At 38.4% G+C, this 19288-nt stretch overlaps 1 protein-coding gene across 3 annotated transcripts in view; it reads right to left on the reverse strand.

The window, feature by feature from the left end:
- The window catches only part of ZEB2 (zinc finger E-box binding homeobox 2), a 136171-nt gene that overhangs the window by 8952 nt on the left and 107931 nt on the right, over positions 1 to 19288 (reverse strand). For all 3 annotated transcript variants that reach the window (XM_021695910.2, XM_044913639.1, XM_021695911.2), the window contains exons 5-9: positions 12438 to 12626; positions 11523 to 11737; positions 8784 to 8892; positions 5880 to 7849; positions 4250 to 4430 (exon numbers count right to left, since the gene is read on the reverse strand). In XM_021695910.2, coding sequence (XP_021551585.1) covers positions 4250 to 4430; positions 5880 to 7849; positions 8784 to 8892; positions 11523 to 11737; positions 12438 to 12626 — 2664 coding nt within the window. The remainder of the gene's footprint in view (positions 1 to 4249; positions 4431 to 5879; positions 7850 to 8783; positions 8893 to 11522; positions 11738 to 12437; positions 12627 to 19288) is intronic.

Below are 19288 nucleotides of genomic sequence, written 5' to 3' on the forward strand. Positions count from 1 at the left end.
TGTTTTGAATGAGGTAAGCTGGATAAGAGAAAAGAGAAATCCAACGGAGTGCCAAGAGTTAGGAAAGACAGCGTGCTTTTCCATTTGACAAGACCACCATTCTGGGAAGGTCATTTAACAGGAAGCAGAAGTATATTTGGGAAAAAGATAGAGGTTTGGTCTTCCAGAAGACTTCAAGTCACGGTGCATGAATTAGGTCTCTCTCGTATGTACTTGGACCTTAAAGAAAAGGATGCTCTCGGGAGCAAGGATAAGACGTTTCTGACAGTGGCGATTCATTCATAGGGGCAGGATGGTGCAGTGTTAGATAGGGAAGATGGGTTCTGGAGTCTGATTGCCTCGGTTCGAATCCATCTTTTACAACCAGCTGTGCAACACGGGCATGTTAACCTCTCTGAGAATCAGGGTCCTTGTTGATAAAAGGGAGGTCATTTGGGGGACCTAACTTGTGGCCCCAGGCATAAGGAGTAAAGGAGGCAATGTAGGTAAAGTGGTTAGTACAAGGACTGCACATAGTAAGCACTCAATTAATGTTAGATAATTTTATTCGTTTTTATCAGTACACGTTCAGTAATTCCCCAAGTCGTAAGCAAGATAAAGAGCAGAGCACATGGAAGAAGTAAATCTGAATGGAAAGAAGAGAAATTATAGATGAAAAATTTCTCGGTGCTTTAGTTGCTACAGCATGCGTAGGTAGAACAGTCCTACAACCTCCTTTGGATGTCTCATCAGCTCAGGAGCACAGAAGGTGGGACAGTTAGGTGACTTCACGGATCGGCTGTGAATAATCGTGAATGCCTATCACAGTGACTACAGCTGATACGCCTCTCTCTTCTCCAAAGGAACAAAACACAGAGCAGTGTCCTGAGAGAGAACAAACACTCTCCAGGACAAGTTTCAAGGCCTGTTAGAAATGCTTGGGGGATGCCCATTAAACTGCAGTCTCTTATATAGATATTTTGGTTACAGGCAATCGATTTTCAGGGAATTCAATCAATAATAAACAACATGCTGGTAATAGAAATATATTAATTCTACATTATGAACTGACAATCTGAAGGAATAAAATGTGCAGTTATTATGCCATGCAAAGGACAGAATTTGGGGGTAGGGGTGGGGGGGACTGACCTATACCTTGCACTAAATATTCTAGTACTGTCCAGAAGTGTCGCTGGTTAAGTATTTAATAAATTCAATTTAAGTAGGGGCTGCCTTGGACGTTCATCTCTTTTTAATTTGTTTGTTAGGTTTACCTGATTCAAATCAAGATTCCTGGAATTAAATTTCCACATGAACAAGATTCAGAAAAACCTCCAAGTTGACATTGAGTGAATCAAAACTTTTTTAGGGTAATTTTTTTCCCCTAATCTCAAGGTTCATGATTCACCTGACAGCTAGAATGATAACTGAAGTTAATAAATGGAAGGTTTGTGGTATGAAAAATATTATCATATAACTGAGAAACAAAATTGACTGGTAATTTATTTAAAACTTTGACTTTATCTACTCAAAAGTAGAAACATTTTTATTACTTTTCTGAATAAGGTAGGTTTAAGAGTACCTACCACAATGTCTCAATAAAGAAAGTACTCAATAAATGTCAGATTTAAATTTTAGTGGAATACAAATGAGTTCTTGACAGTGCCTAACACGAGTTTCAGATTTTGTGTTTCACCGTCCTGGCTTGTGACAATTAATCCCATTGAAGTCAGCATCCCAGTCCCGATCCCAGTCCCAGGCCCCAGGAAAAGCAAGCAAGCAATATGCCCTTGGTAAGGAAAATTAAGCATTATGCCTTTGGTGTCTGCCTAGGAAATAAATGAAACAGGCCAAGGTAAAAGAGCACAAGATCTCAAGAAAAAGTAGCTCATAATTTCCTTCTTAATTTAAGCCATTCTATATGTTAAATTGTGGACAGGTGTAACAAACACACTTTATCAATGACACATTTGTAAAATCAGCACATAATCAAATGATGATTCAGCTTCATTTCCCAACCTTAGAATTAATCAACCCAGAGACTGTTCTCACATACAATTTTCATATTAGTACATTCTCAAAGTATTACTAGTAATTAATATAAACAAATAAGAGGCTTCTGGGGCCCAATTAGGGAAGGAAAATGGACTAAATTTTTACATACATCACAGTGCTAGAGAATTCATGAAGAACTTCACGGTGATGGAACCTAATACAGTGACAGTAATAATGTCATGAGATGTTTGGTCAAGAGACCAAAAAGTTAACACACTGGAAACTTGACAAGCTAGGAAGGCAACAGGAGGATAATTAATCACACGTTTAAAGAAACCATTGTATGGTTAGGATCTCGTTGCTATACATTACTTCTAGGTAGCAGATCTTCTCACATCTTAAAGAACCAGAACACTTTATTTTTATTTTTTTAAATACAGCATATTTTTCAAATTTACTATGCATATTTGTGTTTGTCAACTTTTGGGTCTCTTGACTATCAATATGCCTATGAAGTTTATGGACTATCTCATTCATAAGAAGTAAAGATATTGACGGGATGTCAATATGTATGATAGCCCTCACTAAAATAAAAGTTTTACACTCACCATGTAGTAAATGATAGAGTTTGCATATGGTCATATAATAAAATCAATCAGAGAGGGAAAGATGCCTTCAGTGATGTGGCCTATTGTAGCTGAATAATGAAATACAAAATATATTTGACGTTGATTAAAATATTAAATTTAGATATAAAAATATCTTCATAAATATTTAACTAGGACTCGGTACTAAAAAAAAAACATCTATAGATACCTCTGATAAAAGACAAAATTAGGAAAATTCTGACGTTTCAAACATGGAATTATATCACACAAGTATAGAAACTATTGGGATTTGCTTTTCAAACTAGGTTGCCTTTAACGTATCATTAATTGAACTTTTAAAATAATAACAATATCAGACAGTTGAAGAAAGAGAGATTACTGGGGTACTGTTATTGATCAACCTTGTTCTCTTCACAAATACCCTCAACACCTACTGTTCCCCCGACTTCCTCCCACTCTCAGGCTGCCTCCCGCACCTGCCCAGTGAGGGAAGAGGGAAGATGGGGAGGAGGAGTACTACTGCCCAACGATGGTTTTCAATCACTAAAAAGGGCACCAGGTACTTAGAATACAGCAGAAAGTACTCACATTACCCTTTCTTCTTTTATCTTTTTCTTTTTTGTCTTTTCACCACTTTTCCCCAAAAAGCACTGTTAAGCTAATCTTTTCGCTCTATCTTAAAATGTCTGATAGTAGACTTTCTTGTTTAAGAATGAGTGTTTTTATATAATTTCCCCCTGCCAATATTTTGATTGAGACCCTACACTCTTTCTTTTCCCATCTAGGGCAAGTACAGCATGCCAAATTTCTAGAGGAGAAAATTTGGAACCGGGAGGTGAGGCTGAGTTGCTTTGTGGTTAAAGGTGGAAGGAGGAGGAGGGAGGGAGTGAGCATGGGTGCAGTTTCACTGCGGAGCTGCAGATCGGATCTTGGATTGTGGGAACCAGCGCTGCTTTGCATTATGGTCCTTCGCCTTTCTTTTTAAAAATTAACCCACTATCTCTCTACTCATAGGGAAGAACTAGGCTGCTATCTTGTCAACTCTGTATAATTGTTCCTAGTTAGTAATGCATGAATTGGAAATAAGCTAATTAAACGTAGAAAGTTTTATTTTAGTCTTCCAAATAGAAGTAGTTTCAGTAGCTCATTTGGCATATTACTTTACTTATACCTTTTTCTCTCACAGTACTAACACTTCCGCTGTATTCAAAAAATGGCCAATTTATAAGACCAAGCAGAACCACCTCCAAGTCGCAGCTTACTTGACGTTTGGATGATAAATCTAATACATCACTGACTGAATGTTTCATTAAGTTTTTACATAGAGCAAGTCACTACAACTTGAGAATGTGAACATACTTTCAATAACTGGCTTGTGCCATGCCATTTCATTGCCCTGGCCACTTACATACACCTTCGACAGGATCTGTGAATTTGGCCTCCAGAGGAACTTGAAAGATATGAAGACAAGCACACTCATAAACACATGAATGATCCAATAAACAGGCAACAAAAAAGTCCTACGGAGCTGGGCAAAAGCATTATTTCTTCCTTGTTGAAGGTATCAGCATATGCTACATCTTATGTCGCAGAAGCGTACTCATTAAATATTATGAAATGTGCAGCAGGCCGGGAAGCTCTAACTAGCTAGTCAAAGTCACTCATACCTGTGTGTTCGTATTTATGCCGCAGAAGGGAACTGCTTTTCTGGAATGTCTTGTCACATAAGTCACATGCATACATGCCACTCTCTGTCTTCTTGATCTTCTTTCGAGACAGACAGGAGTCGGAGTCTGTCATGTCATCTAGGCCTGACATGTAGTCTTGTGCTCCATCAAGCAATTCTCCCTGTGATATAATCACATAGTTCAACACAGTCTCCTCTCTTTGTGTTTATACCAAACAACTTCACGTAGGCTGACATTTGGAGAACCTCAAAAGTGCTTGCTATTCATCGATCTCATTAAGAAAAAAAAAAAAAAAACCCACACAAAAAATCCTACTGCTTTCCGTGAACAGTGTATGAGGTCTCACCCTTCAACCAAAATATAAACCTCCTCCGCCCTAGATGGTAGAGCTCATTGTTTTTTAAGGGTAGAAAATGGTCAACTCTGAAGGTGAGAAAAATAAAATTTTCTAAAATCCTCAGTTTTCTTTATATCAGGAAATATCCACCAGTGAAAATCAAACATCAGAATTTGTGTATTTTCCAGTGTGGTTAACTTTAGAAATGAGCTGTAGCTGTAGAAACCCCATTTTAATTGAATTTTATATTTAGGTACAAAATGTTATTATTATGCAATCTATTTAAATGTATGTCTACCAACTAAAGGCCTCAAGCTATATTTTTATATTTAATTTTCTAATTTGAAATAGGGAATATTAATAACACTTTTTTATCAATGTTCTATCTATGTTAAAACAGCCTTCAGCATTGAGCAATAATGAATGTGGATCGGTAAATTATTAAATTTCTTGATATTTATTTTGTCTTGATCCAAAGGAGTGCAAACTTGCATGATAACATACATTTCCATTTGCTAGCTCACAGTTCCGTTTTCTTAGACTACGTTTGCACTAATTAATATTAGAGGAGATTAAATAGGCTTAAACACATTTACAAAGAGGGCAGACGTACTGTAAATCGGAAGACTGGCACAGCCCTTATAGAGGAGCACGGCTACTTATGCTCCTGTTTGGCAAACAGGGATTATATACTCCATGTTGTTAAAACACACCTGCTTTTGGATCGGAAACCCGTAAATTATTTACCGGTTTGAAAGGTCCATCAGAAGTCACGCGGAATATACAAAATATGTTTTAAAATGCTCTCCCAAGTACACTATTTTCTATAAAACCAAGTACGTATCGGATTCATACACGTCTTATTGCAGATTGTGAACTGTGAACATCTGCATAAGTAGGGGACTGTTCTGGACGCTAACTTTAAGCATCTATGGAAGTCCTGTCAAATACCATCAGGGCTGTATAATTGTAAAAGCATACAGATCAATCTAAATAAACCTCAAAAATAAGTCTGAAGTTCTTTATCTTTCGTAAGGCAGCTGTGTTTCCACAGCTCCGTGTTCCACTGATTCTCCATTTGTTTGTCTAGCCCAGCCAGCTTGAGGTTCAAGTGAAAACCAACTCTGCCATGTCTGTTGAAAACACAGCATTTAATTTTTTTTTTTCACTAAGACTCCCTGCCCCCCACCCCCGCCCGCAGCATGCACATACACAATGTAATATAATTTTCAAGGTCGCCTCTGTTCAGAGCAAAAGGATAGGTCTCTTTACCTGAAATCCTTGTTTCCGCTGGTACTTTCTCCTTTGCTGCATATCAGCAAAAGTAGCTGCTCCAGTTGGGTAAGTATAGGCCATATGTGGTAGGAAGCTCATCTGATCCAGTCCCGGGTATGGTCGTAGCCCAGGGATACTGGTCTGGACTGGTGGCATGAAAGTGGCAGGGGGAAATGCGCTTTGTGGAGGAAGAGCTGTGTACAAAGTTTTGGCACTAAATGGGTTCATGCCGAACACTGGGTTAGTGCTTTTGTTGTCCAGATTATTTGAGTTTGAAAACTCCTTCTTGATAAAAGTCAAGTTTAGAGGCTCATCCGAGTTTTCAGATGATGAAGAAATACTGTTATGGTCTAAATTTATGCTGCTAGCTTTTGTTTTGTTCTTTGTGGCTATAATACTTTTGGGTTCTTTCATTTGTTTTGGTAATGACAAGTCCAAAGGCTCAGCCTGGAGCTCCTCAGAAGAGAAGCTGTTTGGAGTGTAAGAACTACTGTGGGAGTTTTTAGAAGATGTGGAGGAAAGATTTAAGGGAGAGGGAGTATTACTCCTTGAGTGGTCCAATTTCTCAACTGGTTTAATATTGGTAAAATGGGAAGGTTTGGTTAGCCTGAGAGGAGGATCACAATTCGTCACACTGTTGTGGAGTTCTGCTATGGATGGTGATGTTATGGAGTCCATAGGCTTTACGGGAGACCTGGGTAATAAAGAGTCTTTTGTGGGAGGGTTACTGTTGGGAGCTAGCGGCTTGGAGTTCCTTTCCAGTGATGGTGACCTGGAATTTGAATACTGGTAGACTTTTCGTTGCTCAAACCATTCCTTCACAAATTCCTGAGGAAGGCCCACAGCAATGGAAATTTTCAGCAGTTCATCAGAGTTGGGCTCCATGTTCATAGCATAATATGCTTTCAGTACAGACATGTGGTCCTTGTATGGGTTGATGGGGCTTGTCATTCCTTTCTCAGAAAGTACAGATGACAAGAGGAGGGCTTTATTATCAACAAAAACTCCGGCTTTGTTGGGGACTATGTTGTCGTGAGGTTGCAGGACTGCCTTGATCTCTTCATTCATCTTACAAAGGTAACGTTCATGCTGATGCAAGGGGATGGGGCCAGGGAAACTTTCTTTACAGAACTGGCAAGAAAATGGAGTGGATATGTTGTGGTTCTCGATCATTTTATCATCAGTGACCAAATCTATTAAAGTACGTAGCTTCTCTTTCTTTATATTACTGATCTGTCTCCTTGAGTCAGTAGTCAAGCTCTGGAGGCAAGCTTTGGCTTCATTGACTTTTTCTAATGTGTAGTCAATAATACTTTTAGTGGCACCATTATGACTCACGACTGGAAGACCTACAGGTGGAATATTAGGAGAAGTGACTCCTTGTTCCTCAGGTTGAGAGCATGCATCCTTCATGTGATAACTTTTCAACTTGGAAATTTCTTCAGCCTTGCAGTCCATTTTTTGCCTGGAAACCGTATTGTCCACAATCTGTAGAACCTTTTGTACCTCGCTTAAGTTACTATTCATCGTGGGAAATCCGAGTAGAGGGGCTTCCATCCCTACGCCCAAGTGCTGCATTGGACTCTGAGCAGACGGATGAACTCCCAAAGGGCTGGTGGCTCCAAGTGCACCATTCATAAAGGGACTAGTGCCACTGAACCCGTGTGTGGCCATAAGAACTTTATAGTCATTGAAGTCTAGTGGTTCTGTTTTAATTTTAAGTAAGCCTGTCTGTTCAGACATACTAAGTGGTTTTCCATTCTCCAATTTGTTTCTTAACTGGGTAATAGCTGAATTCGTAGGAGAAGAAGAAACAGAATTAGGGGAAGAACCCGTCTTGATATTGTTTCTCATTCGGCCATTTACAGAGATTAAACCAATACACTTCTTGCTGCTGATGTGTGAACTGTAGGAACCAGAATGGGAGAAACGTTTCTTGCAGTTTGGGCACTCGTACGGTTTTTCACCTAAAATGATAATCAAAATTAACATTACGTATCTTCGAGTGGGTAACGATCGCAATTGTCCACCAGTGCAAGAATCTGTGAAACCAAATGGAAGGAACACAGTGGGGTACCTCTACATTCTAGGTGCTTAGCTTGGAATTATGTGGCCTTAACTGTTTCTGGGCTTTATCTACCCTGGGAGAACACAATTCAAGATGTTAGCAGTGGAAGGTGAGGGCTATCTATGCCTTTTTCAGCCAAGATCCCAAATCTTGTCTTGCCATCGGCAGCCTCCTATTTAAACAGAGTGTCAGATTAACGTGTGGTCAGTAGCACCATAAAGATGTCACAGTATTTAAAGGGAAGTGTAGCCATGGCTTTAATCAACCCTGTAGAGATCCCATTGATTCTACCAATCCAACTAGTCCTTTGAATAGCATCCAATTTGGTAATAAAATGCTTGGCAGAGCTATCAAAATAGTTACAAAGAAGAAATCTCAGTGGTAGGATGTTGTTCTGTACTATACAGCTCCCAGGAATCAAGGAACATTTATCATACAAAAGCTCTCATCCAAAATTCTTCAGTGTTTTCTTTCACGGTTAGGTATCAAAAATGAACACCCTTCAGAATTTGCCAGCCGAGTTTCTTCAGGTCAAAAATACTTAATCTGTAGAAGAGCGTTTGAAAGGACAAAAAAGGAGCCTCTGGATTTTGTAATAAATCAAAGCATCTGCAATTTTTAGGAAGTCTAAACATTCTTTTTCTTTTTGTAAGATCATGCTACCTAGGTGGTACCACAAGGCTCATGAAGGCAAAGCAGGCTCACGTAGTTTGTGAAATAAAAGGGTAGTTCCAAAAAGCTACAAACAGGATTGCGTAAATTTTAAACAATCTTTTAAAACTCCCCTAATGAAACAAAACGCAAATGTGAGCACCAGCACCTCTGCTACTCACCACTGTGAATTCGCAGGTGTTCTTTCAGATGGTGTTTATATTTGAAAGCCTTGCCGCACTCTGTGCATTTGAACTTGCGATTACCTGCTCCTTGGGTCAGCATTTGGTGCTGTAAAAGGAGAAAGGCTGACATCAGTTTTGTGCGGGAAGAACAAAGGAAATTTGTTACAAATATTTTTAAAAGGCCTCTATTTTTCAGACAGGCCAAAAGGTTGGAGTGCATGTTTATTTATTTGCCCAGTCTTTCAGAGTTGCAATAAAGGTGATAATGTTGGCAATAAAATTGGAACAAATAAAAAAAAAAGTGCTTTCACATGCGCATCCAACACTTGCTTTAGAATTATCTCTGGAGTCTCTTTTCCAAAATGTTTCTTTGAGCCTTTGGAGATGAGAAAGTATAATTGTAAAGATGTTTGTGGTTTACTGCACATTCTAAAATCTGAAGATTCCCTGTTGGAATGCAATTGTTTTGTCAAGGAAAAAAATAAATATTATCCTGAAAAATTCTAAGTAGCCTCCAAAAAAACTCCCCATGCAAAGAGCTAATTTTATCAAATTTTCTGTATCAGGGTAAAAGTAGAGCTTATACTGAAGCGATATCAATTTTAAAGAAGAAAAAAAAAGCACACACACACAAACAAAAAAAAAATTCTTGACTATAAATATTTCATTACACGATAAGCATGTTTAAATATCCCATTCACTGTGCTAGTAGCAAATGTAAACCCTGTTTTTCCTGATGTGTTGCATATCAGATTTGATTCATTATCAAATGCAAGAGACAACATCTTGGGTTCTAGCTGCTTGAGCAGTTTTATCACAGGCCAGTAGGAAAGACTTCAACGACTTTTCATTTTCCTTTTTAGTAGTGTGCTAGGGAGTAGGGACAAAAGAGAAAAAAAGTTTGCTGAAAAGACAAGTTAAAAGCAGCAAAGATATAATCAAACACAGCTGACCTTTTTGAACAAGAGAAAAAAAGCACTGTGACTTAGAATGCTAAAAAAAAAAAAAAAAAAAATACAGTCATCCACTCTGGATGCTCAAGGTAGGAGGTCAGCCTTCTTCAAGCAGCAATGACACAAAAGCCTTTTGCAAAAAGACAGCACAGAAGCGGTATGACAACTGCTAGGGTGTGCTGAATCTTCCCACATTCCTAGTGAGACAGATGGTGTTACATGGGACACAGGGAGGTTTGTTCAAACAGCAGCAACCTTCAAAGATCAAGCAGAGCCCAGCCCGCGGAGCGCCATTGAGGGACCAGCGCTCATATGTTGCTGAGTTGCATAAACAAACAGCAACAGCTGCTTTGTCTCCCCCCACAGCCCTCAGAGGACTACTATAAACTTTAGTTGTGCCACTGTTAATATGATACAATCATTTTAATTTACTAATTGTAAATGCCATGAGCAAATGAGGGGACTTTTCAACACCAAAGCTACCATTCATAATGCGCCAACACAATCACACTTCTGCATGTGAAATTTAAAGCAGTTATGCTAGATAAATATCTAGGCACTTTTTTTTTTTCCCCTCGAGTTTTTGTGCATATAAGCAAGGGGAGATAAACTGTTACATAAGTGTAACTATGCAAGCATAGCTTTTGTAAGTGAACTTTGAAAAACGTTCAGGTGACAAGCCCAATCGGATAGAAATGGAATGATTTTCCTGAGCTGTTCTTTTACAATAGTAAGATCCCATAATATAGTATCATCACTATGTCTTGATTGTGTTTGGTTATCCTCATTTTCCTTATTCAAAGAAAATAATGCCCACAAGAAAAAAGAAGCATAAGAATGTTATAGGATGTCCGGTTTAACACTTTTTTTTTTTAAACCGATACGGTAGCAAGGCTTAAAGAGGAGGCTTCCAGATCTGTAAGGCCAGTTACTGGGACTTCAGGCACACCATTTCTGTTACCATTCAAACACGTAATACCAATCTGCAGTCATTTCTCCCAGGAGGACAGAAAGAGCAGTTTTGCTAAAACATGTAAGGGACGCTGTGAATCATTCCTATTCAAACATTTTAAGGATTTAAGAAGCTATGTTTACCTCTCAAGATAGAGTTTTTATTTTTTAACGCAAATCAGCCAAAAGAGGCAGAACAATCTTAACATTTAGCCATAGGCATGCAAATCAAAAGGGATCATTTTAAATGTACGTCCAATATTGTAGTATCAATCCAGTTTATTTTATATATATATAAACAGACGTATAATATGCCTTTTTGATTTAAAAAAAACCCACTTAATTCGATTTCAGAAACTAGTAGCAGCTTGTAAAAACACTCTAAGTACCTGAAGGTGTTATATGACAAATGAAAGAAATACACACTTCTTTTACTCTGGCTTAGATCCTATATGAAAAAAAAAAAAATTCTGAGTAAAACTAGGTGAAAAATGGAATTAAAATTGCTGAGATGTTTAATAATGTATAATTAAAATGCTACGATTTCATTCACTTTTTGTGGAACATAAAAATGAAACTAAAGTCAAGTTAAAGTGCAAATAAAATTTCTAAATTAGAAATTAACACACTCATTCGATCGTGAACATAAGACTATTAAATCATATTAGAAGAGACCATCAAAAAATCATTTAGACCTCAATTAAAGCTATTACCATTAAAAGATCTGCATCTTCAAAATGCCATGAAAAATTAATAATGATTGCCAATCAAAGCAATATCGTTTCTCTAAGGGGTTATTATAGCAAGAAATCACTTAAAACCAACCCCCCACCTGATCTGTCCCTGGCTTGTGCGTCACCATATGCCGCTCGAGCTGGGTGCGGTAGGCAAACGTGTAGCTACAAAGAGGGCAGGAAAAGTTCTCTTCATTCTTCTCGTGGCGGTACTTGATGTGCTCCTTCAGTGATGTCAAGCGCTTGTAGCCCCGGTCGCAGTAGGGGCAGGTCAGCAGTTGGGCAAAAGCATCTGGAGTTCCAGGTGGCAGGTCTGTAGCCGAGAGACGAGAGGGAGAGAAGCAGGCCAAAAGGTCAGTAAATCAATGGCAGCTAATGGGCTGCCTGCCCGGGCTGGTATGACAGGAATCACTGCAATCTGCTCCACAAGAGCGCCATCACTGCCCCCGGCCCCCGCGCGCACCGGTCCCCGCGCGCACCCAGCACAGACTTGTCGGAATCAGCTCACGCTGCGCTGGGAAGTTAATTAATTACTGGCGCTTTTGGGGGGAAATTTAAACAGCTGATAAATGAGGAAATTCTCTTTAGGTGACTGACAGTTCGTGGTAAAAAACCTTTGGTCACATGTGACTCGGGAATTCACAGCCGGTGAGAGCTTTTTCAGGTGTCAGTAAAGAAGAAAGGGAAGGCGAGGGTCACTCGTTCTAAACTTTTTTTTTGTTCCTCAAAAGTGAAATATTTCAGAAACATTGGAATCAATTCCGATATTTTTATCTCTTAGAAATGGGCTCTAATTGTTCTTGTTCTTTATTGGATGTACAAATGACACAAATTTGCTGACAAAAAAAATTTCACAATACCCTAAAATTACAGTTCTAATCTTTGCTCATGAAATTCCATGCCTCTGCAGCTGTTCTTCAAATTTTAAGGTAAACACCCAGGCATGTAGTGCATTTGTAATTGTAACAGCTGCAGAGGTCAGTGTAGTGGCTAAAAATGAATTACAGCCTCACCATTTTCTTCTTGCCCATTGGCCTCTGGCGTGCCAAGGCGAGACAGCTCCTCGGGGGCTTCTGGGTAAATAATAGCTGTGTCACTGCGCTGAAGGTACTCCTCGATGCTGACTGCATGGCCATCGCGTTCCTCCAGTTTTCTTTTGGCAAAGTATTCCTCAAAGTCTGATGTGCAATTTGCATTCTTAACTGAAATCATAAGAGAACATCATAAATGTCTTTGTGGGGGCCTTCTTCCGAGGGGCCCAAGTCCATTTACATCATTGTTAGTACGAAATGTTGACTTGCAAAAAGACAACAAATACCTAGTTTATTTGTAAGAAGTGTCACAGATGACCAGTCATTGATTGAATGCTTATTCTTGTAATAGATGCAAAAAAAAAAAAAAAAAAAAAAAGAGGACACTCTGCTTTAAATTAAATAGGCACATCTTTATTTTCCTCTTCCTGGAATACGGGTCCGCATAATTCACCAAGAATGAAGAATAGTTTAAAATGTTTTTTTAGGGAAAATTTAAAAAATGAAAAAAAAGAGCTACATTCTAAGATCCATAAACATGAGAGATAATAGGAGCCCAAAGCTACTTTAACAGTCTATATAAAGCTTCCTTTTCTTTTAAGAAAGGTATATTTAATTTTTTATTGTCCACTAAACTTAACGTGCCTAACCACACATACATCCTGTTGCTAAATATAAGCTTTTAACCTTCCACTCTGCACATCACAGATGGCCAGGACTACACAGTCTGACACAGATGCGAAAGGATAGATATTCCTAGAGAGATAATAATGGGACTTAGTTAAAAAATCATGGGATGTGGCACTTCACCTCGCCCTATGATTTCAATATTTAGCTCAGTATTTTAAAGCTGCGTGAAAATAAAATGAAGCTCATAAATAGAAATAGGATAAAATTAACAGAAATACTTAATAAAAGCAAAAGAAACTTGCTATACTGCTGTGTGATTTTGATATGATTGTTAACTGTTGTCATTATGATTCTATTCCCATGAAATGAATAATAGCTGCAAATCAATTTTAGCAACGGTGTCACAAGACTTTGTACATTTGAAACCTCTAGATACGTTTCTGAAATAAGCTGTGGCTTAAATACCCTAAATAAACATTTTTATGCATGAGACAGTGTTGGGGAGTGTGTCTGCTACAGTAAGTAGATGAATACAAGTCCATTGCTAGCACAATTAGTGGTGGAGTCCTACTTTCGTAGTTTCTGAGAGCTGTTAACCTTGATTCCCCTATATTCTTCACCTCACCTTCTCTGCCATAAAAGATATTCCAGTATTTGCCATACTAGTTATTTCTGAGCATTTGTGGCAGGGTGATGTTCGAGCAAGCTGGTCAATTTTTCTTTTTATTTTCATTTTTATTCTTGCTTTCACTGTTACGAACTTGTGGATTATAGATGAAAAGAACAGAAAGCGGAACCTTCCATTAATTCAACAAGTACTGAATGACTGGTATATGGTAGGTATCATGTCTTGTTTTGATAAGCAAAAAACAGATCCAGTTTCATCCTTCAGGAAGACACGAGAACAATCAGTACGCCTGATATTTTCTCAAAAATAAAAATAACGTTACACACTCACATAAGTATTAGGACAGGAAGTTGTGTGGTAGCTTGAAAGAAGCAGCAGGGGAACCCGATGGAGTATAGAAGATCAGGAAAACTTGAATGGAGAAGGCATGGAGTTCATGAGCTGTAGAAGCTGGGGCAGACCAGCGCATGCAAGGATGCGGGGACTGGAAGTAGCGTGGTGCCTTTCACCACCTAAAGAGAGACAGTGCTCATGTGCAGACAGTGGAAGGGAAGCAATATGATGTGAGGGTGGAGAGGCAAGCAGGAACCAGAACATGCGGCCTGCGGCAGCCCTCTTACGGACTGGGCTTTTATTCTAAGAGAAACAGGAAGCCATTGACAGGTATTAAGCAAGGAGATGATTGGATGAAATTGTGAATTATCTGCATTTTTAAATGACAGCTCTGACTATTGTATGGTAGGGGCTGCGGGAAAAGAAAAGTCGATTCTGGGAAACCTGTTAGGAGTTTCTTGCCATAAACCAGGCAAAGATAAAGGTTAAGGAATTGGTGATGGAGACTATGAGAAGTGGCTGGATTTGAGAGATATTTAACAAGTGAAAACACTAGCCTTGGGGGAAGGATTGGCTGTGCCAAGGAGGGAGAGGCTAGGACCTTATCCTAGGTTCAGGCTTTCCAAATTTGATGGATGACAGATGACAGTCACCAAAGCACGGAGCACCAGAATTCTAAAAACACTTGAAACTATGAACCAATACATTGCATCAAATAAAAGGAAACTGGGGAGCATCACACTTTGCAGACTATTAAACTAAGTGCTAACAATCCTGAATGGTGTGATCTCAAAACTTTCCCTCTTGCCCCTCCAGCTTCTGATAAGTTGAACAAGAGCGACAGTCTGATTCCAGCACCTGTATTTCCTTCGAATATAGGTTTGGAATGTGTAATAGTAGATTACGATTTTATACCTTGAAATTTGTTTAAATCTTTTCTTCGAATCTCGTCTTAACTCTTTTCTTTACTTATTTATTAAGATTTCATTTTTAAGTAACCTCTGCACCCAATGTGGGACTCGAACACACAACCCCAAGATCAAGAGTTGCATGTTCTACTGACTCAGCCAGCCAGGCACCCCCAAGTCTGAAATCTTTTAGAGGATTGCTTATGATGCCACAGATGCTTTCCAAATGGTAGTTATTGGTAGTGAATGTGATGGTGTCATTTAACTTGCACCATTTAATCCCTAGAGAGTATGAAGAACTGCCAACTTGCACAAACTATTTGTTCATTGTTTTGGATCATCAAAATGCCTTTACATCTATCAAAAATCACCTTTTGTTTTTAACGCAAGAAAAGATAAAGGGGAAAAGATGGTGGCTCAAAGATGAACCTCTTTTGAGCAACTTGACTGATTTGACCAGGGACAGACTTCTTTTTCAGCCCTGTGGCAGTAGAAAGTCATCTAACAGCTCCTTTCTGAATCCAGACCTATTAGAATGTTGTCAAGTGTTTAAGGCATGACTTATTTAAGCTTTTTAAGAACACTGACCCACTTAACGATCCTTAGTGTAACCTAGTAAAAATGGATGGATGGACATTTTAACATCCTACTTTTATCTTGATATTTCAGCAACTATTTGAATTATCTGGCTATCTTTTCACGAATTTTCATTTGCATATGAATGCTTCCATCAGAAATGTAACCAAATGCAAATTCAATGGGATTTGCATTAATAGCCTTTTGGCTTCAACAGGGGGAAAATTCTGATTTTTCTGGATAGGCAAACTAAACTGCATCTAGAAACAACACTACTGGTATTTGGAAGGCAGCTCACTTGCTAGGTCAAATTTGCCTATGCTAAATTTCTATGTCAAGTGTGATAGGGACAAAAGACAAATCATACGCTCTCTTTAAGGATCATCTTTGTACCCTGAGCTTTGAGTATATTGCTTAGAAATTAGTAGGCTCTTAAGAATCATTTATGGAATGAATGTGGAATAAATTATGTGCTTAACGCTAATCTTGGTAGAGAAGTCTTCTAGTAAAAGGAAGCATAAGGTAAGATACCCACAGTTGAGCTAGGAATTCAGCCTGCTATTCAGGCAATTCTAGAACAACTATGTGATTAACTGTGTAGTGATGACCATAAATACCTACAAGAGTTCAGTAGGGTTCAGGTGAGTGATCAAAAAAAATTTCATGAAGAAGATAGCACTCAATCATTTAAATCCATTTGCCCCATCAAGATTTTCTTCATGTGGTATAGATATGCTATTAGCTATACATCTCATATATGTAGAGTCACTTAAGTGGGCTATATTCTAGACTTCCATGAAATAGTCTAGGCATAACCCACCCAGATATAATGTGGTTTTTTTCCTTGGTGTTGCTATGGGTACTTGTAATATATGGTTTTCCTGGCCAGTACCACAACATTCTCCTTTGCCTGGGAATGGCTCCCCATATTCTCTATTGTCAAACTTCATGGTACCTAAGGGAATTGCCTTATTATTGCATGATTCTGCTCTCCCAGCCACAATGGATTAATCGGCACCTAAAGTGAACCTATCTTAGTCCTCCATTCTCTAGGCGAAACTATTGATTGGTGCAGGGGTAGCCAATGGATCCAATTGAGTCAGCAAATCCTTGCCTTATGATTTTAGGACTGTCCAAAAGGGAGCATCAAGGGAGTTTATTTCCTTCAAGTGACTGTAGCTATAAGATGTAGAACAAAGGAACTGATATATCCCATGTAGGGTAAGAAGATTTATGAAGAAAGAGACTGAAGCAGGTATGCAGAGAGAAGAGAAAAGCAAAGACAAGATGGCAAGTCCTGACGGTACATTTCTAGCTATATTTGCTCCTGAGGCCAAGCTGTACCTGTGTCCTTCCACTGGCTCTGTTGTCAAACCTCCTTAGAGTCTGTGAGCTGAAAAACTCCCTTTTCTATTTCAGGCTATGTGTGTTTCAATCTCTGAGATGCCAAATCACCCTAATTGTTATATCTGAACAAATAATGGGATTAAATTTTGGTTACTCTCAAACTTGTTGAGGAGGATGAAGTTTTGGTTCTGTATAGCAGTTTACATTTTTGGTTTTTACAAAGATTTTGTAATACTATATTGTGGACATAGGAATGAGGTAGAAAATTCACTAGAAAGTTATAGAATTCCCCACTGCATTTTTCTAGTGTAAAATCAACCTCATTTTCTTTTTTTATTTTATTTTTCTTCTGTAATCCTCTTCACTCCTTGTCTCCTTGGAAGAAATGCCAAAATACGCTGACAAAGGATATTTGCATGATATTTATGATCAAACCATAACAAAAATTCACAAGAAACCTCAAAGTAATTTCTTCCCATACCTTCTCTGGAGATTTTGCATTTAGTCCTAAAATTTACCCTAGTGTCTTACAAATATCTCAACCTCCCCTAAGGTTAGGTAAACATTTCTGTATCCAAAACAAAAAACAAAAACAAAAATTCATTAATTAAAAATGCTTCTTCATCACCATGTGTATTTTTAATATTGTTAGGATAAATTTCTAGGTTGCTTCAAGTTAGAAAAGCTTCATGTTTCTTGTCAGTATGTTCACTCTTGCTAATGTTGCTTATTAATGATACTTTCATAAATAGTTTTCTGTCTACCTTAGATATTGATATTCTTAGATAATGATAATTATCAATATGGATTAACTTTTAAAGTTATTGCTTAAAAAAGAAGCAATGTTAATAGAACTCTAAATGAAAGAGATGTATTGGTCTTCAAAATCAGTCACCTCCCATAACTGTTTTAGGACACTTTCTCAAAGATACTTAAAAGTGAGGTTTGCTTAGTGTCCACAAATAGTTAAATCATAATGAGACCTTGATACTCATTCCTTCTCTTTTTCTGTTTTTCTCTATTTACTTCCATCCCTTCGCCATTTATTTTCTTTATTTGTAATGAGCATGTGTTCTTGTAGGAAGGCAGGTACTCTATTATAACTGATCTTGTACCCAGCATGTTTTCCATTTTCATTAAAAAATTGAAGAAATATGTTTGAATATTATGCCAAGCCATTTTAATGAACATAAAATGAACAATAAATAATTCTCACAGAAAAGAAAATATCTTGGAGGGTCTAGAAAAGCTGAAGTAAATACACATAAAAAACCGAGTTGAATCATTCATCCATCCCACTGCTTAATAACTATTTATTGAGTGCCTACTAATGCCAGAGAGTGTGCTTTGGGATGAGGATACAATGGTGCTTTTTTTTTTTTTTTAAGATTTTATTTATTTATTTGACAGAGAGAGACAGCGAGAGTAGGAACACAAGCAGGGGGAGTGGGAGAGGGAGAGCGGGCTTCCTGCCGAGCAGGGAGCCCGATGTGGGACTCGATCCCAGGACCCTGGGATCATGACCTGAGCTGAAGGCAGATGCTTAACGACTGAGCCACCCAGGTGCCCCAACAATGATGTTGATTTATAATTGTTTTCCTGCTTCTGTGATTCTCATATTGAGAGATATGTATATGAAATGGTTGTGGTTCTGCAATATACAGACATATAAATACATAATGTATAAATGTATACATAAATGTATAACAAGGAATATATATATATATATATATGGATACTTCTCAGTATAACGTAGAAATTATGCACTTATCATATAATCTGACTTTTACTCACTTCCTTTGTCAACGCAAAGGGACCTGGAGAAGCAATCAAAATCTAGGTAAGGTATTCATCATCTGGTAGAAAAATAGTCTTTCTATTGATATTGTAGATGATAAGAAAACAGAAAATTATTTTTATTTTTTTTTAAAGATTTTATTTATTTATTTGACAGAGAGAGAGACAGCGAGAGAGGGAACACAAGCAGGGGGAGTGGGAGAGGGAGAAGCAGGCTCCCGGCCGAGCAGGGAGCCCGATGCGGGGCTCGATCCCAGGACCCTGGAACCATGACCCGAGCCAAAGGCAGACGCTTAACGACTGAGCCACCCCGTTGCCCTGAAAATTATTTTTAATTTAGTCTTCTGTATTGAATTTTTAAAGAAGCCCACATGGGGAAGGAGGGAAAACTGAATGGGAAGTTATCAGAGAGGGAGACAAACCATGAGAGGCTCTTAACTCTAGGAAACAAACTGAGGGTTGCTGGAGGGAAGGTGGGTGGGGGATAGGGTAACTGGGTGATGGGCATTACGGAGGGCACATGATGAGCACTGGGTGTTATATGCAACTGATGAATTATTGAACACTACCTCTGAAACTAATGATGTACTCTATGTTGGCTAAATGAATTTAAA

The sequence above is a fragment of the Neomonachus schauinslandi genome, chromosome 3, assembly GCF_002201575.2.
Source record: "Neomonachus schauinslandi chromosome 3, ASM220157v2, whole genome shotgun sequence".
NCBI lineage: Eukaryota > Metazoa > Chordata > Mammalia > Carnivora > Phocidae > Neomonachus > Neomonachus schauinslandi.